Raw genomic sequence first — 25646 nt, 5'->3', positions numbered from 1 at the left:
ATTTTGGAGGGGGCCTTGCGGTTGCAGAGGAAGGCTCAGCAGAGCTTGCTCCCTCTGGGTGGTGTCTCCAGCAGCCCGGCGCTGGCTGGTGCTTCCCTGGGAGCCCTCCACTTTACACCTATTTACATGGCTGCATTGCTTTATGGTGGTTTATGTCATTATATAAATATTGTCAATTGCTATAAAACAAGGCAAAACCACTGGAAAATGTCGTAAAATAGATGTTTCCAAGTTTCCTAAAAGGAAAAATATCAGGGAGGTTTTGCTTTTCGTAGCGACTAATGTTTGCTTCTCCTCCAGGTACCCGTCCTGCCCTCCCTGCCTTTCCACCCTGGCTATTGCCTGTCTCCATCGATTAGGTGAACTCAGATATCCCTATTCCTCGTGGGCCAGTGTGGCAGGGGAGCAGCCTGGCGTGGGGACGCAACGTCGGGCTGACAAACACTACCACAGCCAGTCCTGCCCATAGAGTGCCCTGGGGAAAGATGCTCCAGCCCTCGGGCTGGGGTGTGGGGTGTGAGACGGAGATGAGGCAGCCGCTACCTGGCTTAGTGCATTAGAGATTAGAGATTGGGAAATTTAGATTTGCTGTTTTTCACCCCCAGCAGAAGTAGGAGAGTAATTTGGGGAGCTGCATGTGGGTCACCCCTTGGTCATCCAGTCCCTGGCTGAGACCCCTTCCCCTAGGCAGGTCTCTGCCCTGCATTCGTTGTAACTTGGCCAAGCCTTAGAGCTCTGCACTGGCCCTGCTTCCCATGGGGACAGTCCCTTGGCCCTGCTGTCCCACCTCCTTTGTCTCCTAAGCGGGCTGGCCACCTTATGCCGGGATGCCAGGGAGCTGCAGCACCAGAGGGGGCGAGGGCAGAGGTGGGGTGCGTTTGGGAGAGCTGGCTGAGTTTGGGAGTGAAACCAGTGGCCAGCCAGGACCTTGATGTCATCTGCACAGCTTTTCTATCATCTGAGAGTTCATCCGTCTGCTGACAGCAGCAGAGAGGACCAAGCCCATGAAGGAGGTCTCAGAGGTGGCCGCGGTGGAGACCCAGGGACTACGATGGGCGAGATTGTCCAGGGCACCTATGGGAACTGGATGCCAACTTATTTTTTTTGCAAAGTCTGGATGTTTCCTGGGGGATCCTGGTTATTAACTCCTCGACTGTGAATCGGTGGCTGGGAGGGGGCCAGGCCATCCCGTGGCTCATGCTCCTTTGGCGGGGAGGGTGCAGAACTCCTCAGGGCATGGGGGCCAGAGCAAGGAGTCACTCCCCGAGATATGCCCACGTGGAAGTTGCCCAGTAATGTGGTTGCCTCTTTGCTGTGCCTAACCTGGGATTAGAGCATCACCACAGCTGGAGACCTCAGCCGCTCCTAGGTACCGTACAGCGGGTGATCGTTACGGCTATTGGATACCAAACAGTCTTCAAATAACCCATTAGTTGATCCTCAGATCTGTCCTCAGCCATAAGTCTCTGTTTAGTTCCCTCTACAATAACTGTCTTGTTCAACCTAAGCTGAGAATACGTATTTTGGGGGATGGGGAGTTAATTTCCAGCATTGTTGTTGATTAGTTTCTTACAGGTTTGATGTTCCCGTGCCGTGCTTTGGAAGCAGCAGATGTTAGCAGCTGGAAGGCAGTTTGGTGTCTCCGATTTCTTCAGCCAACAGGGCAGAAGGAAGCTGGGGGGCACCGGGTGCCACATGCCTGCACCCACACTCCTTTTATATCCACATGTGCGATTTTTTTTTGTTGTTGTTGTGTTTTGTTTTGTTTTCTCCCAGGATACGAGGTGCAAACCTGACAGCCCCACAGCCATGATTGCTGTCCCTCCCATCCCTCCCAGCCCGCCCCAACAGCGTGACTTTCCTCCCGCCACCCCCATCGCCGGTCCCTGCCCGCCCCAGCTCTACACAAAGCAGCATGCACAGTCAGTCTCTCCCTCTCGCGCGCTCCGTTGCCTTCTCCTCCTTTAGGCTTTCTTACACTTCCCCTTCTTCTCCCGCTGCTGGAACTTCCTGAGCCGCCGAGCCCACGTATCCCGCCACTGTATCACCAGGCTGGTTTTGTCTGCAATGATGCCACTCTGGTCAGGAGAGTCCTCATTGTTGCCCAGCAGCAAATACTTCTTCATGGGCTTGATTTTGGGGCACTTGCACGCTATGTCCTTGGAGTGGATCCACAGGGTCTGGTCTCCTCGCCGTATCCGGTTGCTCCCTTGTTTGTAGACGGAGATGATGTTGACCGTGAACTTCCACCAGTCGGCATTTTTTTCCGCTTTCAGGATGTGGATCTGGACAGCTGGAAAAAAAAAAAAAAACAAACGAGGAGGCAAGAGAGGAAAAGATGTTACGATTTGAGCTGGCAAGAAGAAAATGAATTTCAAGTCTTACCTAATAGCCTGAGTGAGGAAAAGGGATTTTGTCTCCTGAGCCCAGGCTGGGGGACAGCAACCAAGGGTGGTGGTTGCACAAAAACTACCCCTGTCCCCAGGCCATCTGCCACATGCAAGAGTAGCCAGTGCTGGCAGCAGAGGGTCTCAGAAAACGTACTAAAAGACCACCATAGGCTTAGGAGATGCTCTCCAGCTCTGCTACCACCAGGATGGCCCTCTGGGTGCCCAGTGATCATGGGCATGGTTACCCAAGGACCACGGGGGCTGCAGGACTCCCAGGAGGGGAGGGTGGGAGCGGCTGTACACGAGGAACCACGGCACTCCTTGTGCCAGGAGTCCTGGGAATGACACGGGGCTACCCAGAGCTGTGGTGGAGAGCAGGTTGCCTCATTCTCCTACCTGTGTCCTGGGGAGGACCATCATCTCCCAGGACTTGGTTGTGGAGCAAGAACAGAGAAAATTGACAAACTTGGAGACAGCTTGTGCCTCCAGCCCCAAGTGGTGGCCTGAGCCCAGGCACACAAGGCATGCGTTGCAGTGGGCAGGGCAGGGAGGTGCCTGTCCCTCTCGGCAGTGCCAAAACCTCAGGCTGCACTGTAGGACCTGGGATGAGCTTTCTTCCTGACCCACGTGTCCAGAGAGCAGCACATGCTTCATCCAGAGGATGGGTTTCTGCATGGGCCAGCCCTCCAGCCCCTCTGGTCTCCCTTCCCCGCTGGATGGGCAACTTGGTGCATCTGCACCAGGACCCTAAGGCAACCCCAGCTTTTAAGAGAAGATGACCCCGAATCTGGAGCAAAACACTGGGACTGGCACGTATCTCCAAGCACTTGGCATCTGGAGGTAGGAAAGACCTGTCAGGGTCTCCAGAACATCTGCCTGGGGCCAGTGCAAGGAGACAGCTCTCTGAGCACCCAGCCTTGGAGCAGGACACTGAAGGGGTTCAAACCTATGAAAGGATTTGGAAATAGGGAGGTTCACTGTTCACACGTTTCTAGGAGATGTTCCTGAGTCAAGATGGTTCATTGCTTGCTGTGGAAGAAAACATTGCTGGTAAAAAACACAGGTGAAGGACTGAGGGTAGGGCTCAGTGATCATAAGGAGAGGTCAGTGGCAGCATCCAATCTGGCTTCTGGGTGAGGTGGACTTACTTGAGCATCTCTGTAAATACTGAATAGCAACATCAGGCTTCAAGGGGGATATCTATCTTGGTAGGCAGCAGCCTGGGAAGCCAGGTGTCCTGGCAGATAACTGAAAGGTAACAAGCTCCTAACGCAAGACTGAGATGGGAGGACAACTGTGATCCATAAGCAAGATGATGATGTTTTACAAGCCCGTGGCTGATGTTGTGTAGCCCATCTGTAGCCGAATGGACTGAGAAAACCTGGTGAGGACTCAGCCCTCCACCACTCCACCCCTTGCTCTTTCCTGAAACACGGTTCATACATTACATTATCCCTGCATCCACCAGCATCCGTGCAGGAGCAGCAGCCCGCTGTCCCGTAGGGCCAGAGTGAAGAGGGAGCTTGGCATCATGAGCTGGATGGGAGAGAACTCTCTGCAAGGTTGTCCCCAGAGGTGCTGCAGAGCTGGGATGGTGATGGACACCAGCATGCTCAATGGGAAGGCTCTGCTCACAGCTGATTTCAGAAGCCCTTGGAGCCACCATGGTTTTGTCCTGTGGGGCAGCCCTGGACTGCAGCCCAGGTGGCCCTGAGCAGGCAATGGTGACCACTGCCAGTTGTCCTCCTCCTTCTCCTCCTCCATGCGGCTGCTTCCTTGGGCACCCCGTCCGTGCTGGACCACATCCGTGCCTCCTGGCCATCCCTACAGCGGGCGCTGCTGTGCCCTTCCCAGGTGACATCTGTCCACTTGGGGTCAGACCACAGGGAAGGATGGAGACCCATGTGGGAAAGGGAGTGTTTGGCCCCACAGCATGGAGAGGAGGATGACATACAAGCCTGGAGGCAGGTCCTGCCACGCCGGTGAGCTTCTTCCTGACAGCAGTCCATCATGCTGCAGGGATGGCAGAGGAGGACAGGAGCAGCAGTCAGCAGAGATCCTCCAGGGAGCTTGAACACATTCCTCCTCTCTAAAAATCGGCTTCCAGGAAAATATCTCCACCAGGCAGTGACTACCCAGCCCTCCTGGGTTTGTTTGCTGCCTGTGGGATGAGGAGTCCCCACCAGCAGAGACAGAGAAAAAAACCCGGGTGGTGAAGCCAGCCCTGTCCGGGAGAGCAGGCAAGGGCTGGTGGCTCCATGCAGGCTGGTCCGGTCCAACCACAAAGTGCTTTTTGACCAAATCTTTGAGCTTTTCCCTTCCCTGCTCCTTCCCCTCCATGCTCTGTGAGCTTTAACCCCCTGCCCGTCCACCTGCCAGTCTCAGCCATCTGGCCAGTCCTCAGCAGGTCCAATCTTGCTTGTATAAATTAACAGAGGGAGAAGAAACCTCAAAAAAAACCCCAGGCAAAACTCTCCCATTTGCCTTGTAACAACCCAATTCTACCCCTCAGATTAGTGGTGGAGGAGCATCACCCTCTCTTTAAAACCACAGTGTGCAAACTGATTTCAAGCTATGGAAGGAAGCGGGGCTCTGCAGCCCAGCAAGGCTTTTTAACACGTTGCAAAATATATGGTGGTTTGTTTTTTTTTTCTTTCAGAGCATGTCATGGACGCCAGATGCTTTCATTAAAAAAAAAAAAAAAAAAAAAGAAAAAAAACAACCCTAAGCTCTGACCATGTATTTCCCAGTCTGGTGTGAAGGTAACAAAATGTGAAGATTAGCCAATTTTTATTTTTTGGAAACAAATCTTTCCAAAAAAGCTTAAACCTTTGACCTGCCTGGGTCCACACTGACAAAATGGAGAAAATGAATGAAAAGGAACCGGAGAGAGGTGGTTACAGGAAACTCCGCTCTAAAATACACAGTCTGTATTTTTTTGATGTCAAGGCCCCCGTCTCTTTTTTTTTTTTCCCCTTTTATTAATGAAGTGGAAGGAGTGAAAACTTCGGTGAAGGCTTGGCTGGCACAGCCGCAGCTGCCTTCACTGACAGCGAGTTTTCTGCCCATAACTTTGCATCCCGGACACGCGGTTTCCCCTGAGCCTGGTTTCAGAGCCCAAGTTTAACGATGACTTGCCTGGGTCTGTTGGTGGTGGGGTGGGGTCTCCAGCATCTCCCAAGGGACATGAGACGTGTAGAGATGCAGAGAGGTGTCAGGAGGAATTTTTGGAAGCACCTAAGCTGGCTCCCCTGGGTGAATCCCCAGGGATTTAGGCACTCATTTCTCGTGGAAGAGAAGGTTTCAGTTCCTTCATGGTTTTGGGGGGGCGGGGAAGGCTCAGCTGTGCCCCACCACTCCAAAGCTGGTTTTGGTGCTTGATGTTGTCCTTTACCTGCTGTTTCTTAGGGCAAAGCTTGGCTTTGTCTGTGCTGTGGTGAACTACTCTCACTTTGCTGATGCACCCACTGAACCCCTGCACCGAGGCTGAGCTGTCCTCAGGACTGTCCATCGCTGCATCCCCGGAAAAACAGCCCTAAAAGTGTCTATGGGGCAACCAGATGAAAGGATGTAATAGGGGATGATGGTTATTCCAGTGAGCAGCAGAGATGATGCTCCCCCGGCTGTGGTCCCCCAGGAGTGGATGATGACCCGGAGGAGGAGGACAAAATCAAATGAACTGCAGCTTTCATGGTGCTGCCACTCCAGCCAGGGCTGGTGACACCGGTTTCCAGTGAGGATGGGCTCCAGTCCAGGTCCCAATCCTGGCAGTGCCTTGGGGCTGCCTCTGGCTTGTGCCCACTCCTCCCTGTGCTTTGCAAACGGTGGGCAGCCGAGCCCTGCGGGTAATCTGGGGCTGGCTGTACCTCCCCCAGGGACCCCCAAAGCACTGGGGATTTTTCTCCAGGTTCGCTATTCTGTGTCCTGCTCTACTCCCTGTCAGCCCCAAGGGAGCCCGCAGTCACCAAATGGGCACGGAGAGCTGTGGGACGGGGGCTCAGGGGCCGAGGGAAAGATGCTCTGTCCTGGTGAGTGCACGGGGCTGCCCCATTAACCGCATCCCACCTGACACTGAAGCTGCTGAACCCAAATCCTGCCCGGCTAGTGCCTTACAAGTCACACCAGCCCAGGTGATGCATTCAAGTGTCTTGCCATGTAATGCTTCTTTCTAAGGAAAAGGTGGCTGAGCGGTCCCCAGGCTGCGGGAGGGGATGGGGGGGTCCCTGGTCCCCTCCTGCATCCCCTGGCGCAGGGTGCTGGGCAGTGCTACCTCCGGCACTCAGCGCTGGGGCCTGTGATGCTGCCTGGCTCCTCGAGGCTTGGCTGGGAGCCTCCGGCCACAAGAAAGACCTGAAGGCTTGATGTTGCAGATGAAAGCAGAGGAGTGGATGATGTGATGTTAATAAAAACAAAAACCAACCCCAAACCCTCAAAACAACATGTTTGAGGCCAGTCGTGTAAAGGCTTAAATAAAAGCAGCGCCTTGCAGCATTCAGAGACCATGAGTCAGGGGCCCAGAAATCATGAGATTGCCATGAAAAGAGTGAGGCTGGAAAAAAAAAATAAAAAATTTTTTTTATTTACTTTTGGGGTTTGTGATAAATCTCCTGATTTCAAGGTTTCCCCTGACAAAGCTGACCTAGGAGTGGACTACATGGGCAAACCTATGCATACTATGTGCTAACCTGACTGTAGGAGCTGGAGCTTCGTGGAGTTTCCAGCAATGGGGAGCATCGCTGCCCTGGCTCTGGGGAAAGATCCCACGGGGCCATGGGGGAGGCAGCGGGAGCAGAGCAGTTTGCTGGAAGAGACAAGAGGGTCTTTAATATGGACAGATGGAAAACAGGTCCTTGGGACAGCGGTTGCAGATGCAGGCATCCCAGCCTGAGCCGGGGCTTTCCGAAGGCTCGGGTCTCTTCTTGCACACAAGCAGAGTGGAGCCCGTGTGGATTTTACTCCAGCCAGCAGCAAAAGGTGACCCTGACACCATTAGGGTTTGGGAATGGAAAGGGCTGGCTCCTCACTGGAGCAAAGGGTTAAAATGGGATTTTCCCCCTGCCTTTTTTTTTTTTTTTTTTTTTTTAATTTATTTGGCAGTGGCTTTGCCTGCCTCCGGTTGCCAATTTCCTACCGGTTTAATAGTGGAGATTTATGACCCCTAATCCCGGCCAGCCTAGGTGTGCCCTGGCCGGGCACAGTCTCTCCCCGCGGTGCCGGGGGACACCTCACTGCCCTGGCTGGCTCCCTCAGGACACAGTTACTGGGAGGGATTGCTCAGCACTTCCCCACTCAGGGAACAGAATTTCTCCACCTTCCAGGGTGGTGGAAGGGGCTGCAAGCCCTGGACAAGCTGGGGATGGTGCTTCCCCTCTGCCTTGGGTTTTTATGTGGATTCAGGGTTTTTTCTAACCCCCCTCCCTCTCTTTTCAAGCTGCCTTTTGAAAACACATTTTGCTTTTTTCCACCAGCCCCTGCCAAAGCTCCTCTCGACAAAGGGGGTGACTAAGTGAAGTCTCAGCGAAAGGAAGGATTTTTTTTTTTTTTTACTTTTTTTTTCCAAGAAAGGGCAAAGTGAGCAGATGATCTCACCTTTCAGGGGAGGATCCTGCTCCTTGCCCCCATCCCCTCCCCGATGCTGCACCGGGGACACAGGGAGGGCGCTGGGGCAATGGCTGGGACCACAGTGCCGGTACCCAGCAAAATGCTGCGGCATCATCTGTGCAGGATCAGGCCCCACTGCAGTGCAGGGAGCTCAGGGTCGGGGGAAAACGGAGATTAAAAAGCTCCAAGTTTCCTTTACAGCAGCCACCCATCCCACTTGGATGAACCACACAGACAGTGGGAAAAGCCCCAAAGATCTGGCTGAAACTGCGGCACCAGAGCAAGTGAGGGATGCTCCTGCATCACCTGGACCAGCACCACCTGCTAATAAAATAATCCCCTCTCCTTCTGGGCCATGCGGGAATCTCCATCCTCAGCAGGGATCCCTAATTTTAACTGCCTCAAACCCAGCGAATCCCCTCCTCTTACCCCTGGTTTTCTGGGAGCCAAGCAACCCCTGCACTCCACCAGGCAGCCAAAATAAACCCAGAAAAAGCTTTTCTGCTTCTGTTCTTGCCTGCCCCTGCTGCCCCCGCCCAAATCTCCCAGCCACCCCTCCCCGCGCCCTGTTTCACTCCAAATATTTGTACCAAAACCCATCTCGCGGGAAAGAGCCCAATTTAAAATAAAAAGAAAAAAACCCCACAAACCCAACAAAAACAAACAGATAAGAAAAATAAATAAGGGAAAATATCCCCTTTGAATCGCTGAATGAAACGGGGAGCTAAAAAGCCCCATTGAGAAGCGTGGGGCGGATGATAGCTTCCCGATTGAGCCCGCGGGAGAAGTAACTCTGTTCAAGCTAATTAGGGCCTTTTAGGACATTCAGCCCAGCGATGCTGGCGTAACGGTGAGGAAAAGAGCCTCCTAATTGGCTTCCTGCTGGGGTGTCAGTCCCAAAGTCTTTATTATCCCTCCCTGCACCTTTTCAACCCTTTCTTCCCTCCCTGGCCTTGTCGAAAGCCTTGGGCTGCCCCGGCACGGCCAGGCTGTGCTGCGGCATCGCTTACCCTGCTGCCTCGCCAGGCTGGTTTGCCCTTAAAAAGCAGATTTGCCGCAGCTGTGGGGCTGGTTGGGGCGGTGGGGCTGGTTGGGGACCCCCCTCCCAGGGCCAGGAGGGCTCGGGTGGGAGCACCCCTGTTCCTGTGCCAGGACAGCCTGCACCCGCTCGCCCTGAACCAGCCCTGGTAAATGACTTTAGCTCATTTGTGCTTTTGCAGAAGTGATGCTGCGTCATAAAAGTGAAAAGAAAAGCTCTTTCCAGCACCCCTATTTGTTGCTCCAGGGGTATCTCCTGCCCAAGACAGCTCTTGAGCTGCCCTCATCTCCCCAAGGTCTGTTGAAGCCTGCAAGCCCACGTTACAGCCTCAAACAAAACCAAGTGTGAGCTTTCACCCAAACCCCCAAGAAACATTTCCCAGCGAGATCGGACAAGCCAAGGAGAGAAACCATGCTGGGGCTGCCCTTTGAGCAAAGCCCAAGTACTGCCACCACCAAAACGTCACAACCCTTGCCCCGAGAGCTGCAGGGAAAGATAACTCTGCTCGGCTGGAAGTGCGCTTCAAGGGGATGCACGTGCCTTTTTTTCCTCCCTACCATCCTCCAAACCCCCAGGGACAATTTGGATCACAACAGGTCCAAGTTTCCTGCAACCAAGTGGCTGCTTTCTCCCCTCTTCAGAGGGCAAATGCTCCGGTGTGAGCTCAGCCCTTAGGAGATGCTGGAGAAGCCAGGTGGGAAAATGAAGGGATGCATGTGCTACATACGGGAAATACGTTTGTACCTTATTAGCCAACAGAGAATCCACCCACGAGAAACCCCATGGCTTTAATAGCCTGGTGCTCAGCCCCACACCCATCTTTAATAACCTCATGTTCTAGCAGTGACTTTCTCACATGCAATTAAACCCTTTTCTCTAAGGGAAAAGGCATTCTTTGGACTTTTCCAACATCTGATGAACCTCCAGCAGCTCCTCCAAGCACAGCCAGACCTCAGCGCGGCCTTGCTGGATGGGGACCACAAGCATGCCGCGGCCCTGGCAGCTCACCCTTGCCAAGGGATGCGCTCCACATCCATTTTGCCACATGGGTAATGGAAGAATAAATGGGAATGCAAATAAAACATTTGCCTGCAAGCCCTCTTCTTTCCCCTGAGTTCGCAGGGAGGTGCCAGAGCCCAAAGCCAGCATGGAGCATCCCTCGGCTGACCCTGCCAGGAAGCACCTTGTCCAGGGATGGGCTGTTAAACGGGAGTTCGTTTGGCTCTCGCCAACATTTCCCAGACATGCTGAGCTGCTGTGGTGAGCGTGTTCGAAGGTGGGAGGAGGTATCTCTACTCCTGGCTGCTTTGATGCAAATGGGATGGGAGTTTTTTTCCTTGGTAGTCTGGCAAAAATATATATACACATATATGTAAACACACACAGAGATACATATATATGCATGCATATGCACATATATGTATATATTTTATGTATTCCTCTACTGTGGAGGGGAAGGGCTGGCAGACACCGGGGCAACTGCAGTCCCAGCGGATGCTAAACCCTGTCCCACAGCACCTCATAATTCCCTGGCTGCTCACACGTTTGAAGGCTCAGCTCAAAGCCAGGCTCACCCACGCACAGCCCGCTCCCCATCCCTGCGTCAAACCCAAACACTCATGTTTGGTCCCTCCTGCAGACACTTCGCTTCCCCCCACTACAGTCTATGGGGAGGTGAGATAATTTCCAGCCCCGGCGTATGTTTAGCAGCATTTCTAAACATCCCCCAGCACAGAGCGCCTGTATTTAACCAGCTCTATGGGATTTTTTCAAGGTGGGTCCCATTCCTGACGCTCGGCTCATCCCAACAGCATTGGCATGGCTGGCGAAGGAGGGAGAGCCCCTGGGCAGGCGGGACCGAAGCGGAGCCATCCCTCCCCGCCTGCCTGTGCCCGAGCAGCTCAGTGCCAGCAGGCAATGGCCGAGCCAGGGTGGAGAGAGGCTGCTGAACCCCAGGGAGGGCTTCAAGGGTTTCTTGGTATGGCCTGAAGAAAAATCCCCTCCTGGGGTCACCCTGGACACCTCCTGCATGGATCCACTGGTGACCATGTTGGGAATGGAGCCACATTAAAAATAATCCCAGGAGCAGAGAGGTGGGATGGGAGCTCGGGATGTGTCTGCTCCGAGCCGGAGCTGCAGAAGGATGCTCAGGCCCTCGAGTACCAGCAAGGATGGGGATCCCACAGCCTCCCTGGCTTGTCCCAGAATTGCATCACCCTCTGAACTTGCCTGGGAATTACAGGGGGGATGGATCCAGACGATGGGGAACCATCTACTGCTTGTCCTCACAGCAAAGCACAATTTTTAAAAGCTGCTGCACGTAACAGTACAGTGAGAAGAGAGAGGACGTGGTGTCATCATAACCCACAAGACACTATGGACCCTGATTTGGGGGTTGTCTCAAGCATCTGCAGCAGGACCCGTATTTTCCACGTAACACATTGCATCGCTGCTCCACCAAGCATCGCTACGCAGGGCTTCCTCTCCAAACGTGGCAAAAACCGTACCCCAAATTGCACACATCCCAGCACAGGCAGCTGTGCCACGACGAAGAGCCGGGCTGCCTGGTCCTGGCTGTGGTTGAGACCCAGCTGGCAACCTGCCCCTGGGCTGGGTGGGCCTGGGGACACCCCGGGAGGGAGATGCTCCTGCTCTGCATCCCTTTGCGACTGCTCGCTCGTCCCTGGGAAGCAGCGGCCGAGAGGGGCGACTCACCATAGTCTTTCTTACAGTACTTCTTCATGTTGATCTTCAGTTTCCCCTTGGAAGCTTTGCAGTATGAGTCACAATCTGCACAGGAGAGAGGGGGAGGGCAAGAAAACATTAACAAAACAAATTAGCCTTAAAATGAATAAAAGGCTGGGGGAAGGGGGGGGACGGCTCAAAGCTGCAGCCTGCCATGAATAAGCAGCGTGCCTGTGATATCCATCTGCCAGGCCCCGATTGGGTCGTCTAAGGGGGCATTCAGAAAAACCTTCCTTTCTAAAGAAAGCTTTTCACAAAGGAAACCATCCTCCCGCCCGCCTCCCCCAGCCCAGCTTCCCTGGGCCGCCTCTGTCTTCCTGGGAGACCCCAGGGGCCTCCCTTATTGTGCCACCCAGAGCTTTTGAGAGCCACACAAATTCCCCCTGTTCTCCAGCTCCCAACTGGAGCCTGCCCGGAGCCCACAGAGGCCCCATTGTCACCCCTAACCCGGGCCGGTGTCAGCCTTTGGCATTCATTGCCGAGAGATTCGGGCTGGGGTCACCCTGCGACAATGCGGGTCAGAGAGGAAATTAGCAGCCCATGAAGCATTAGCAAAGCCTTTTGGTGTCCACTCTACTGAAGTGTGCAAATAAAATACCCCAGTAGGAACATTTCATTTCTAATGGGCCCCCACTGCTGGGACACGCTGGCTTCGCTCGGGCGGCGCAGCGGCCGGCGCGGCGGGCAGGCGGGAGCGCTGGCACCGCAGCCTGGCAGCGCCGGCACGGCAGCCTGGCAGCGCCGCCGGGGCTGGTGCCCGGCCACGGTCCCGGGCGGCTGCGGGGATGCCGAGCCCTGCTCCGGTAGCTGCTGCTCCCCGGGGATCCGCTCCCCTGCAGAACGCAGCCGGATGGCATCACGCGGTCGGATGGTATGGTGCGGTCTGGGAACCGCTGTTCCCGCTGCTGGGAACATCCCAGTGGCACCATGGCCGGGCAACGCCACAGTGGCTGGAGATGTGCCACCCCACGCCAGCTCCCAGGATTGGGGCTGGCTCGTGGACATGCTGTCCATGCACATCCCATGTCTCCTCACCACCCATGGGTGCTGGACAGAGGCCCACAGCACCACAGAAACCCCATATTTTAGGGAAAATGGGACACATCTGGCTGGAGCAGGAGGCCTCGGCACAGCGATAGTCTTTGGACATCTCCCCCTCTCCCAACTGCCCACCGTTCCTCCGCAGCCACCGTTGGAGACCAGGTGTGAAAATCTGCTGAAATGCCGCAGCGGGGCCCCAGGGCTCTGCGAGCAGGGTGGGATGCTGGGAAGGTGGGGGACGCTACTGGCACCCCATGGCCATCAGATACGGGGTGCCCATATCCTGCCCCAGGCCACATGGGCAGTGCCAGACCAGAACCACACTTGCCCATGCAACACCCTGCTCTCCAGTGGACCATAACCTGAAACCCTGGGGAGAAGCTGTGCAGCATCTCCCTCTAGCACAGCTGTGTCACACACCAGGGTGGCATGTGCCACAGCTTCAGCAGGGCTTGAGGTCCCATTTCTTATGTACTGAAAGAGCCCTTGCAAGAAGCAGTTCTTTCCTAGGGAAGCTGACACTAAGCAGGCTGGGAGGGGAAACTGAGGCACAAAGTTGGGAGGTGGCTGCACAGCTATAGCAGCTGCAGCATTTCCTGGCGATAACTCTGTTTGTTTGCAGCTCTGCTGCGTACACAGGGGCCGTGGTATGAAGTCAGCTTTGGGACAGGGCTGTGTTGGAGGAGGTGGTCTCCAGTGGTGGATGCTCAGAGCCTGGGCAAGGAGGGCACCGAAGCCTGCAGACAAAGTGCACTGGGTGCCCTGCACTCTCTCAGCTCACCAACCTCAGTACAGGAGGTGTCCCTGGAACGGGAGGTGGGTTCAGAAACATGGCAAACTTCCTCAGGTGCAGAGGAGATGCTCCAGGAGGTCTCATGGACCCCAAATCCAACCCTCCCCATTGGCAGCAGAGCCAAACCCAGCCTAAGCCAAGCAGCAGCTTTTCAGCTTCAGAAGAGGAACCAACAAGAGAAGGAAACCCAGAGGGCTGAACACCCACACATCCCAAGATCATCAGGTACCACCTCAGTGCCAACACCTCTGTTCCATGTGTGCCCCAACCCCTCTCAACATGGCCAGGCAGAGTCACCTCATCTCAGCACCATCCTCCTGCCCCATTGCTGCCTGCTGCTCCCATTCCTCTGGAGAGCACCCACAGTAATACATGGCTTCATGCTCTTTCAGTATGACCTAGCCAGGGCCAAAGACAAAAACTATGATACGAAGTGGGGCACCTTCCTACTCCAAGAGTCCCAGCTGAGATCTCCGCCCAGCTACAACCCAGCCTTAGAAAACCAGGAACTGAGGGGTTCCAGCAGCCAATACCTCCCCTTTGCTTTTCTCATCTAACACGACCCTGAACATCAAGTAAAACTTGAAATGCACTGAGAAAAGAGTGGATATTCCATGAAAACTGTAGTTCAGATGATGGAGATTCACTAGCAAAGTCCCAGCCATGCTTATGTGGCAGGATGCCACCATGCAGAGGGATGTGGCTGCCTGGTGTCACTGAGCCCAGGGAACAGAAATTTTCCTTATCCAACTCACTGGTAAGATGTTCCTGGCCATGAACCTTGAAGGAAAAGTCTATAAGGGAAATAAATGTGCATGCAGCAACCTAACAGCCCAGGGATGCTTTCCCTCTCCTTCTCAGTGGAGCAGGGGACTGACAAGAGACAGGCCATTGCACTGCTTCGCCAGGCAGCTGGCATGATTCTGCTCAACTGCAGATTGCTGATGTTTTCTGGACACTAATGTGGTTATGATAAACTTGATGATGGTTCTCTGGCACAAAAATCCTGGAGCTTTATAGATATTTTTCAGTGCTGTTACATCTCAGCCCCTATGCAGTAGCTGATCTGCAGAAGAGGCTGACCCAAGGGCAGGCAGGGAGCAAGCAACTGAGCAGGGACAACACTTGGGAGCTCTGGCTGCAGATCTCCCCTCTCCTGGCCAAATCTAAGTCAAACAGATGCTGGCAAGCAGCTGGCTCTGAGCACTAGTGATGGGCAGGGGTGGACAGCAGCTCCCACCTGCATACCCCAGGGCTCAGTCCCAGGATCTACAAGGGGGTCTACCACCAGCCAGGCTGGCAGAGCCCACTGAGAGCAGAAACTCTTCCAGCCCCACAGCACTGCTTCTGGGATCCAGTCACAAGAAATAGCAATCAGATAGAAACCATTGCTCTGGACTTCAGTCCAGACCACTCACAAGAAAAACCCCAAGTCACTTCAGCAACCTCTCCCCACAGAAACATCCCTAATCACATCTGAGCTTCCCAATCCTTACACTACTACCATAACATTTCCACTCTGCCTGAGATTACAGACCTGCTAGAAACCCATCCCAGCACTGTTTCCCAGCCAGGGAGGCTGGCAGGTGATGAGGCACCAACCAGCTGCCCCCCAAAACAGCACCCCATCCCCACAGTTTCTGCTTGCTCCCAGGGTGCGAACCTAGGGCCAGGTTTGCAGCTCAAGATACCCAGCTACAGCCCAGGTCTGACACTGCTTTTACTAACACAACCCTTGTTCTGCCTTCCCTTTCTTTTGCTTTTTCTCCCAACCCCACAGGCTGTGCCAGAGCCTCAGCTGGTTTAAATTGAATTTGATGTGGCCAGAGCCAGCTGGTGTAAATCAGTGTAAATCACTAGATGCCAGGGCTGATGTATATGGGTGGGGGATTTGCCCCAGTTCATTTCCTTTGTCTCCTACGTGGAGACCTCTCCTGCCTCCTGGGTAACATGGAGGTCCTCTGGGGCCTCTTTGGGAGGGCAAATGAAATTTTTCAGAGCAAAGCATTGAGTTTGCATTTGTTGGTAAGTAGTGCTACATATGTGGGGTGATGCTGCAAGATTACTGCTTGCTTAGGGAAAGTGTGTGGAGGGGATACTATAGGATATTATTTCAATGCTGCCTTATGCCTGGGAAAGACCCTGCTCTTGTCCATGAAGTGACGTTTCAGCAGTTTAGGCTCTGGGGGAAGGTTTGCTGAGCTGCCAGTCCCCTGATGGAAGGTGATAGCAGAGCCAAGCTCAAAGGCTGGGGAAGGGATGGGAGGAAGAGGCAGCAGGCTGAAATGGGAGGAGAGGATTGATTTGGAGCCTGAGTGCTCTAAATGCTGTTTCAGTGACTCATGCATATGTACAGGAGATGTTACAAATCTACAGAGTCCCAAGGCATGTGTTGCTTGTCCTGGCTGCATGAGAGGCTCCCTGTCCTACAGGTCCTGCGCTCCCCATCTCTGTGAGGTGACAGAGGATCAGCCTGGGGTAACCTGCCCTTGGAAGGTGATGCCAGAGTCCAACCAAAAGGTCAGGCTGAAAATAAAAGGAGGCTGCCTGAAGAAGTGAAGTCCCCTTTGGGATGGGGACCAACCTGGTACCTGAAGCATGGGCTGGTAAGTGTCCAGGTCCTGTCCACCCAGGTCCTACAGGCATGATGGGGTACTTGGCTCTGCCCTACAGGACTGGGGATGGGGTCAGCCCCAGCTCTTTGCCCTGTCGTGTTGTAAGCAGATGTCCCCTGCACAGGGGGGTGCAGAACAAGGGTTAGTCCTCACCTTGGTGCTGTCCTGCCCTGCTCCTCCTCCCAGGCTCTTAGCCTGCCTGGTCCTGGGCAGGGCTTGCCTGCCCTCAACAGACCCTGAAACCTCTTCCTGTCCCTCCTAGCCTGCATTTGCCCTGGCCATCCCCCTTCTGAAGGACTCAAACACCCCTGGCTACAGCACCATGGTGCGGGAGAAATTGAGTGGTGATATCCGAACTCCCTCCTCCCCCTGCTCCCAGCACTTTCCTTTTCAAGTTTGCTCAGCTGCACAAATATTTCAGCGCAAATCCCCATTTCAGAGATTCAAACCCAAAGTACAACCAGACCCTAGTGCTTTTTTTTTTTTTTTTTTCATCACTGCATCCTAACACGCCACGACCCGCAGGGGGGACGTCGTACACCTCCCTGCCAGGTCCCCCGGGCTAGGAGCAACCGGCTGCTTCCCTGCGGGAAAGCACAAACTTTCTGCGTTTCCCGGATAAACAGAGCAGGAGGGGATCTGGGAAGAGGCAGTTGGCGCTACTTGTTCGCAGAGGGCTGGGAGCAGGTGGTGGGCGGCTGTTTCGTGTCCATCGCAGCTTAGTAAAATGTGTCAGCATAGCATTCAGCAGCTTTGCAGCTCAGCCCATCCCCTTGATATAACTAATTCTCTGGCTGAGCAAAGAGTTTTCACAGCTAAACACCTTCTTTGTTTTGCTTAATTTTTTTTTTTTGCAAAAGTTGCATTTTAATTTTTTAATTTCTTCATATTGGGGGGTTGTTTGAGCAGGGCTGGGGCTGCTGGCATGAGACTGAAAGCAGTGGGAAGCTGGGGCCCTGGTCACCCCACCCTTTGCTAATGCACCCCACTACTGCCAGAGTGCTGATGCTTTTGGGGCTGGGCAGGACGGAGGTGCCAGCAGCCAGAGCTCAGGGTGCTGAGCGACGTTCCCGAAAAGACGCTACACGAGACGGCGTCTTGCTGCGCTTGCAGTTCCGAAATGAGCTTTAAGCCTCTGCAAAAGCCACATGTCGGTAACGGAAATTAAAGGCCCCTTGATTCTGACATGATAGAACGATTAAAGCCACATTTCTTGGCCTGGGTACCTAACTCGAAATGCAGATATAAGGCTTAGATCCCCAAGGGGATTCAGATTTCTAATCCCAATTTATGCAGCTAAATTCCTATTGATTTCCCCTAGGTAGGGCCCTAAATACCTTTGCGGGCTGAGATCCAACATGGAGGTGTCATGGCTTAGAAGGGGAGACCCAGCCTTGACAGTTTGGCCTCAGCATTTCAGGGGGTTGAAGGGTGCTTGCCCGCTTTCTCTCTGTGCTCCTGAGGGGTAATGCTTCTTGCTGGGGCTCTGCAGGTGGGGGCCTGGGTGTCCCCACCTCCTGTTTGCACTGGGTGGGATGTGCAACCAGACTGAGCTGCAAAATGAAGGTACAGGTCCAAATGGCAAATCCTAAATCTGTAAGCCCATCACTGGAGAGAGCGGGACTGAGAAAATGGGAGTGGGGGTCTGCTTGGGGTCTCAGATATCCCCAGAGCTGACCAGTTCAGATCAATAGGGCTGGTTTTGCTCTAATGCGAGGAGACCATGGTGATGAACAGCTTTCACCTCCCTTCCTTTTTCTCTTCTTCCCCAGCATTACTGGTCAGAAGTCCTCCATTGAGTGCTGCTGGTGGGCTGCAGCATCCCTTCACGGAGCCGGTGCACGAGCTGCCCCTTGTGATGGGGCTGTGGGACTGAGCAGCAGTGATTGTGGGGGAACACGGTAGCATGCAGGTCTCCACAGGCTCTGGGCAAACCTGTGCTTGGAAATGCCAGCTCCTGTGCAGAACAGCTAAACCTCTCCTCTGCAGGCATCTCCAAACCTGTGCTTCAGCACTTGCATTGCTGCTCCTTCTGGCTTTCTAACAGCTCCTGAAATTGCAGGGAGGGCTCTGCCCCCACTCAAGGGATGTGGCTTTTGGCTCGGCGCTGCAAAACCAGCATGAGTACCCATGGGGAGGAAAATGAATGTCTTGCTGCTGCATTTTTGTGAGCTCAGTATTGCAACGATGCTGAAGATGGACCCAAGCAAACCCTCTCTTCACCGGGAGTTGGGGAATCCAGCTCTTGGCTGCAGTCCATGCCCAGACCTCACAGCTGAGCCAACAGTGCTTTCAACCAAAGCCCTGATGTGGGTGCTGTCTGCATCAAGATGTTCCCTGAGCCCATCCAACAACCACAGAACTATTCCAGGTGTTCCAAATCTGCTACAGCCTGTGGGATGTACAGGACAATGTGTATAACAGCCTACAACTCCACGGGTCTGCAGAGCTTCATGCTGCCCCATCCCCACAGGACTGAGCACTCCTCCAAACTGTTCAGGCTGTGGAAATAAGTCTCCAAGCCCTTTACAGGCAGCCACCCAGCATCTTCAGCTTGTGGCTGGGAGCATGAAGGAAAAGCACATGGAGCCGAAGGGGTGTGCATGAGGGGAGCCAGCCTTCGGGGAGGGCAGGGGCAGAAACAATGGGTGTCTGCTCTGTGGTTGAGCATGGGCTTGGCTGGGTGCTCAATGTGTCCAAACTGGGCATGAAAACAGTTCTGTAAGCCATCTCAGAACATCCCAAAGGCAGTTGGAAGCCATGCTCCCAGGTGACATGGGATAATATGCAATTCACCACTGCCCAGCTCCAGGACAGGAGATGATGACCCCATGCCAGGGTTGGCCTGCAGCAGTTATGGCAGAGATACCTTTGGCTCTTGGACTTCCAGACATATCCCCAGATGACCATGAAATCCTGTTTTGATTCCAACAGCACTGAAGCTGCCCCTTGCTTCCATCCCGAAGAATTATTTTAACATGTCCTCCATTGGTCTCAGTGACTGACTGTTAGAGTCATTTTGGAGAGTGCCAGTTCTGCTGGCCAAACATGCTTGCTCCAAGCTTCTAGCTCTTGATCTTTGCTGACCGTGTGTCCTGAGGAAGGCGATGCTCTGGAGTAGCCCTCTGCTTGCACAGGGAGCATGGATGGGCTGTGGGATGAGCAGCAGGGGCTGCAATGTATCTGGCTTGCAGAGTGCACATTGACTATGAAGGATCGATGCTGTAATTTAATTTGGGCAGACACCAGTGGGACTCTTGGTCTTGGAGCAGGCCTCTTCAGTATAAAAGCAAATTTAAGGCAGGCAGTCCTCCCAGGTCATTCACTTTAGCAGTGGGATCGCTTCTCCTGTGCTCTGCTGCACCCTCAGCAAGCCCCCCTTCCCTGGCCTGGCCACTGAACAGAGCAGGGGAGTCTGTTACAGCTAAATCGGCTCTTCTTCCCCACGCCTGGCAATGACCCAGCTATCATGCATGATGCCCTTTGCAAATATAATGTGCAAATTAGTGCTCTTCATTTTGGGGCCAGCTGCAGGACAGCTGGTGCCTCTGGCTGGGTGGCCTTGGCCATCTCTTGAGCGCGGCCGGGAGCTGGTATGAGGAGGCACATAATTTGCAAGCCTTGGACCTGGGGTGAGCTGGGACCGGGCTGCTCAAGTCATGCACATTATGTGATCTGCAAAATGGTCCCCAAGCTTGAAATAGTCCCTTCCTTAGCCTCAGGATGGGGATCCTGAGGGCCTGAGTCTGTTCTCAGAGCGTCTGTGCAAAGTCCTGGTACAAAGCAAGCCTCTGGCATAGGGTTGCATTTAACCATATGGCTGTGTGACTTTGTTGTCTGTCCTTGGTCACCTCCTAAGCTGTTGGGCTCAGAGCAGCAGTCCCCACGGCACGCCCCGGGAAAAGGAGCTGGCAGGGATTTGTTCCATCAGCGACTGGGGCAGCCTCAGAGAGGGTCTGTGGCCAGTCTGTGCCATGTGTAAAGGCAGAGGCACCTGCTCAGGCACTGGAGCCTCTTCTGGTCTCCAAAGCGGGCTCAGGAACACTTTGCACCAGCACACGTGCGAGTGGGGTGCTGAGGCCAGCCCTGCCTGCGAGGAGCACAGCCCCCGTGGCAGCCAGCTGCACCAGCCCTGTCTGGGCAGGGAAAGTGTGGTGGTGTTTCCACTTTTTTTGGTGATTTGTAGACCCTACCATTTCCCTGGGACCCTGTTGAAACCCCTGGCACTAGAAACATAAAGTCTTTCCCGCAGGACAGCGCTGGGGGTCCCTGGGACCACCTGGCGGGAGTCTCCTGACCCCCACCTGCAGCCCTGCCTGCCCCCCACGTTACACGCCACGGCCTGGGCCACCGGCAGCTCTCCGGCTGCAGAGGATCCTCACGAGACAGCGTGTTTCAGAGACATCCTCAGGCAGCGACCGGGCTGCTCTGTGCCTGAACTGGGGACTTGTTGCGTGGTGCTGAGGGAAAAGATGACTAAAGCCGGGCTGTGCACCGGGCCAGGCAGCCCCCTGCGAGGGGAGAGCCAGGTCTGCGGACCCGCAGGCATCTCCAGGGAGGATAACTGCCGTTAACCTCTCCCTTGGAACACGAAGGTGCAAATGAGTCCACAGTAGCCTCCTTTCTTCTGGCTGAACAAGATTGATTGAAAAACAAATTGGCGCAAATAAAGCATGTAATTAGATTAAAGCCCCTCGCCTGGAGCGGGTGGAAAGCGGTGGCGGGCGCTTCGCAGGAGCCTGCAGCCCCCTTCCCACCTCCACAGCATCCAGCATGGCTGGGAGGGGTGGTTCGGCTGGCACCGACCCCTCCGGTGGGACCACCAGCACCCTGCAGGATGCGGCCGGGGCTGCCCACCACCTCTGGGGAGCAGCCCTTGCCAGGGCCGGTCATGGTCAGCAACCTCATTTCAAGCCGTGGCCCGATGCAGTACACCGGCAGCTGGGTCTGGGCATGGTTCAGATGCTGCCAGGGCACACGCGTAGCCCTGCCTGTTTGGTCTGGCCCTGGGACCCCGGCTGCTGCTTTCAGAGGGGGAAACTGCCCCCAGACACCATCTGAGCCCTGCTGTGGGTCAGAGTGAGTTTGCTCCCTGCTTCTTTAGCTGTCTGCTGCCAGTTTTGGGATGGGACGGAATGATACTGAGCAATTTTTGGTGTTTTGGGCCATGGGTGCCCATAGCCGCTGTGGCCTCATCAGCATCCCAATTTTTCCCAGATATAAAGGGAGCGAGTAGACACACCGGTGACAGCCCAGCTGTGCCAGACACTAACGCCCTGGAAAACACCACACAAACACAGGAGCTTCGTGGCTCATCCAGCCCTGCCTCTGCACCCACCTCGCCCCTCCCCTGGGAGCAGCCAGCAGCACGTTTCCTACCACCTCCCTGCAGGAGCAAACCCAGCGCTGAACCCCAGGATACATGGGGGATGTGGGGTGCCGGCCCTGACAGTGCTTCACCCCCACCCGGCACTTCCCCGCTGCAAACGTGTCCCCAGCCGCTGATGAACTCCAGGGCTGCCGCTCCCAGTGCCCCCGGGGACACAGCCCTGCCGAGAGCCGCAGTCAACATGATTAAATACATTAATAGGAAACCATCTGTCTTCGGGAGCATTGGCCACCCTATAAATTCCCGGCCTGACAGCAGCTCCCTGGCTGAGTGGGTGCTGTGCAGGACGCGAGGGCAGGACATAACCAGAACCAGGGCAAATCAGACTTTCCGCTCTGGGGAAAACACGGCAACAGAGAGCTGGTGCTGGGGACAAGTGCTTTGTTTCCCCAAGGGGAATCAGCATCTGGAAATGTCCCAGAATGGGGAGAGAATCAGTTCATTTCACTTCAGAATATTTTTTTTTTTTTTTTTTTTTAGATGGATGCCCAGTGATGCTGGGCTTGCAAGTTCTTGCTCTGAAGCTTGAGGCTTGGCGATGGTGCCCAGGACTTGTGGGCACCCAGGTCCCCTCAATGTCAGAAGGATGGTCCCTGAGGTGGCAGTGTCCCAGAGCTGGGGATGTGGGGATGGAGGGATGCAGGGATGGAGGAACGGACGGAGGTGGGGATGGAGGGATGCAGGGTTGCAGAGATGTGGGGATGGAGGAATGGAGGGATTTGTGGGTGGAGGGATGCAGGGATGAAGAAATGTGGGGACGCAGAAAGCCCTGCAATGGAATTATAAGAGCACGATGGAGCTGTGCGTGAAGCTTTTCTGCATTTCAGCAGATGTTTTGTGGGTTTTTTTTCACAGGCTTTCTGAAATATTTTGAAGTGACCAGAAGTTTCCTCACTGGAAGCCCCTCACCCCTATTGTGCTCACAGCCATTCACTGCAGATCACCATGAGAAACCTCTTTTCAGGAGCGAGCTGGATGCTGCGGCCAATCAATCAGTCAATCAATCACGCAGTCAATCCATCACCTTGCTTACAGCCTGAGACAAGTGAGAGAATACCCATGCAGGGCTGAATTAATTACTCGTTTGGATGGGTACAAAGCTGGAGACCCCAACACTGAGCCCAGATTTACACCAGGGTGACTGAAATGAGGATTTCGCCTCCTGATTGTACTGCAGGCAGCTGTGCAGACCTTTATTCCTAGCCTGTGGGATGCTCCCGGCTCTCTGCAGAACTCCTGCTCACTGTTAGTGCTTTCTCGGAGTGAAGAGCTGTGATTTTTTTTCTCTACCAGTGCAAAGTCCTACCCTGGCCATACCCCATCCCCAGATCTGGGAGCATCCTCACCCAGACTCAGCGGGTATGGGCTGTGCCTGGCAGTGCCTCCCCAGCCTGGCCGGCAGCCGGGAACCCTTTGGGCAGGAGGCAGTGGTGCTGAGCCCTGCACCCAGCTCCAGCTGCTCCCTTGTGCTGCTGATCCCCTCCAGATGTATGAGCATTAACACGAGTGCATACATTCATAAACCCCCTCCTTTTCATTGGATATCAGTGCCCAGTGATAACGAAGACATGTCGCTACTTCAAATCTGAAGAAAACTAAGGCTAGCCAGTACACTGCTTGCAATTCTGCGGAGTTAAGACTTTGTGATTTCCTTTGTTGGTCTGGAAACAAAACCTCCTCAGGCTTTTCCTTTTCAATACATGTCAACACAATGTCTTTTGATAGTCCCTTTCGCGTTAAATTTACAAAGTGCTACGTAAGTTGGTTTTTTTGGTCTGTTTTTTCAATTTGCATCTGATAAAGATATCCCCAGGGATCACCCTCCCACAGGAGCCTGTGCTCCCTCTGCTCAGTGGAGAGCATCCCTCCTTCCACCGGCCAGGGTGCCTATGGCAGTGCAGCTCCCTGGGGAGCACAGCACCCGGACGGACCAGCAACCCCAGGGGCTGGCAGGAGGCTGGAGGTGGTTGGGTGGCTGTGCTGTGCCCAGCGGCTGAGGCTCGTAGCCAGCCAGCCCAGCCTGAGAAGGGACCTGGACCTGCTGGGGTGACTGTGCTTGGGGCTGCCCATGTGAGATTTGGGAGGGTTGCAATGTTCAACACAGGTTGGCAGCGTTGGTTTGGGGCCACCTCTGAGACAAAACCACGGCACAGGGAGAGACTCTGACCCAACCGTCACCCCATGGGGGGCCAAGACCGTGGGAGGCAGGGAGAGATGGAGTTCAAGGGACATCTCCCCGGCCCCTCTGACACAGCCTCTGAGCCTGTGTCGGTGAGATGCCATGGGCAAGTGCCACCATCCAAACAAAATGACCGTGGTGCAACCCTGCCCCAAGGAGGGAAGATGTGAACTTCAGCGTGGTGCGGGACTTGCTCCCTCCAGCTCTCCAAGAGCCCACCCAAGAGCTGTGTTCACATGCCAGTGCCCAAGCACAGAGTGATGAGCCAGGTCCTCTCTTGCCGAGCCACCAGCACCCATTGCATTTGCCCCTGTGGGTACAACACCGGGGAGAGATTTGCCACTGACTTCACCCTGGGATGGAGCTGGTCCAGCGGTTTAGATAAGCATTTGGGAAGGAGCTGGGGAGCAGCAGTTTGGCCTCACGTCCCATCCCGACCGGAGATGCTGCGCAATGCCAGTGGCCCGTCCCCACGCTGTCATTTTCCAAGCAAGCCTCGCACCCCACACAGATGTTGTGGAGGCAGCTGGCGACTCACATGGCGTTGACTCCTTGTTTCCAGCTGCTGCAGCTCATTAAAACAAGCTACGGCACATTTAATCCTTTCCTAATGTCACTTTTCCCTTGAAGCTGTTGCTGCAGTGATGATCACAGTGTTTATGTGACCGTAAGCAGGGGGGACAGTGGTACACAGCCTATCCTTGGGAATGGAGCTGTTGAGCCAAAAAGACCATGTTCCCATGGGGATGCATGGGTACAAGCTGGCCGGGAGGCTGGAATTAAGGAGGTGGCTGCCGAAGCCATGAAATTCAAGCACAGCCCCATACTAGCAGTGGGAGCAAGTGATTTAACTCATCTTCTAACAGCACCTGGTGAAGTTTTGCTGGGGTGATGCAAGTGGCAGTGGCAGCAGACCTGAGGGACCCCATTTCTTCCATGTCCATCTACAAAGATGGCTGTGAACCTGTGGCCGCCCTCTGAAATCTGCATTTTACCTTTCTGCTGTGGGATGGATGAGCCCTGTTCCTGCTGCTCACCCCCACGATTGCCCCAGGGGTGATGGCATGTACCTGGGAGCAGGGGACTCTCCGAGGGTGGCCTTGCAGCACCTCAATTCACGAGGGATGTGGGCAGGCAAAAATTAAAGTGTTTTACCTTCAGACAAAGAAAACCAACCCTTGTTTAGGGCACGACTACTTGGACTACCAGCAAATGATGCTGAAACAGGAGTACCAACTCATCAGAGAGGCCAATTTCTCCCATTCCTGGCTCGTGGTGGAGGATTCTGGCTAAAATTTGGAAATTTCATCCCAAAGCCTAAGCCTGTAAGTAGTAAAAAGCCAGCTGCAGCCTGAGAAGGATGCGGGGCCTCCAGCTCTGCCATGGGATGGGATGGGAAGGCATCGGGGGGGTCCCAAATCTGGGACATGGGTACAGGGTGGTGAGGGGTCCAGAGAGCCCCATGGAGGTTGCAGGGGGAGATTAGCGTGGGGTATGAGTATGCAGGTACACACATGGTACACAAGGAAGGAGTGGGTGGCATGGGGGCAGTGGCTTGTCCCAAATGCTCCCGACAATGCGTGACATGCCGGTGGGGGCTTGGCACTGTGGTGGCATGGGGGACTGCCCAGCTGTGCAAGATGGAAAGTTCTTCCCCAGGGAGCAATTGTTTTCAAGTGAATGTTTTCTACTATTTCCTATAGAAAGTTTCTATTTTCCCGGACTGAAGCCATAACCTTTCGTGTGTTTTTTCTAAGAAGTGAGACACAGAAGCAGGAACAGTCTTGAAAGGCTCAGACAGCTCGTGGGATTTGTTTTTTTTGGGGTTGTTTTTGTTTTTGTTTTTGTTTTTTT

At 54.4% G+C, this 25646-nt stretch overlaps 1 protein-coding gene across 1 annotated transcript in view; it reads right to left on the bottom strand.

Annotated features, from left to right (window-relative positions):
- Nucleotides 1–1884: 1884 nt before the first annotated feature.
- Nucleotides 1885–25646, bottom strand: part of NTN1 (netrin 1) — a 105028-nt gene continuing 81266 nt past the window's right edge. Inside the window, exons 5-6 of the mRNA XM_075044862.1 lie at nt 11746–11820; nt 1885–2293 (exon numbers count right to left, since the gene is read on the bottom strand). Coding sequence (XP_074900963.1) covers nt 1965–2293; nt 11746–11820 — 404 coding nt within the window. The 3' untranslated portion in view covers nt 1885–1964. The remainder of the gene's footprint in view (nt 2294–11745; nt 11821–25646) is intronic.

Source organism: Buteo buteo, chromosome 13 (assembly GCF_964188355.1).
Source record: "Buteo buteo chromosome 13, bButBut1.hap1.1, whole genome shotgun sequence".
NCBI lineage: Eukaryota > Metazoa > Chordata > Aves > Accipitriformes > Accipitridae > Buteo > Buteo buteo.
Note: the sequence above shows the minus strand (reverse complement) of the source record. Positions and strands in the feature narration are given on the sequence as shown.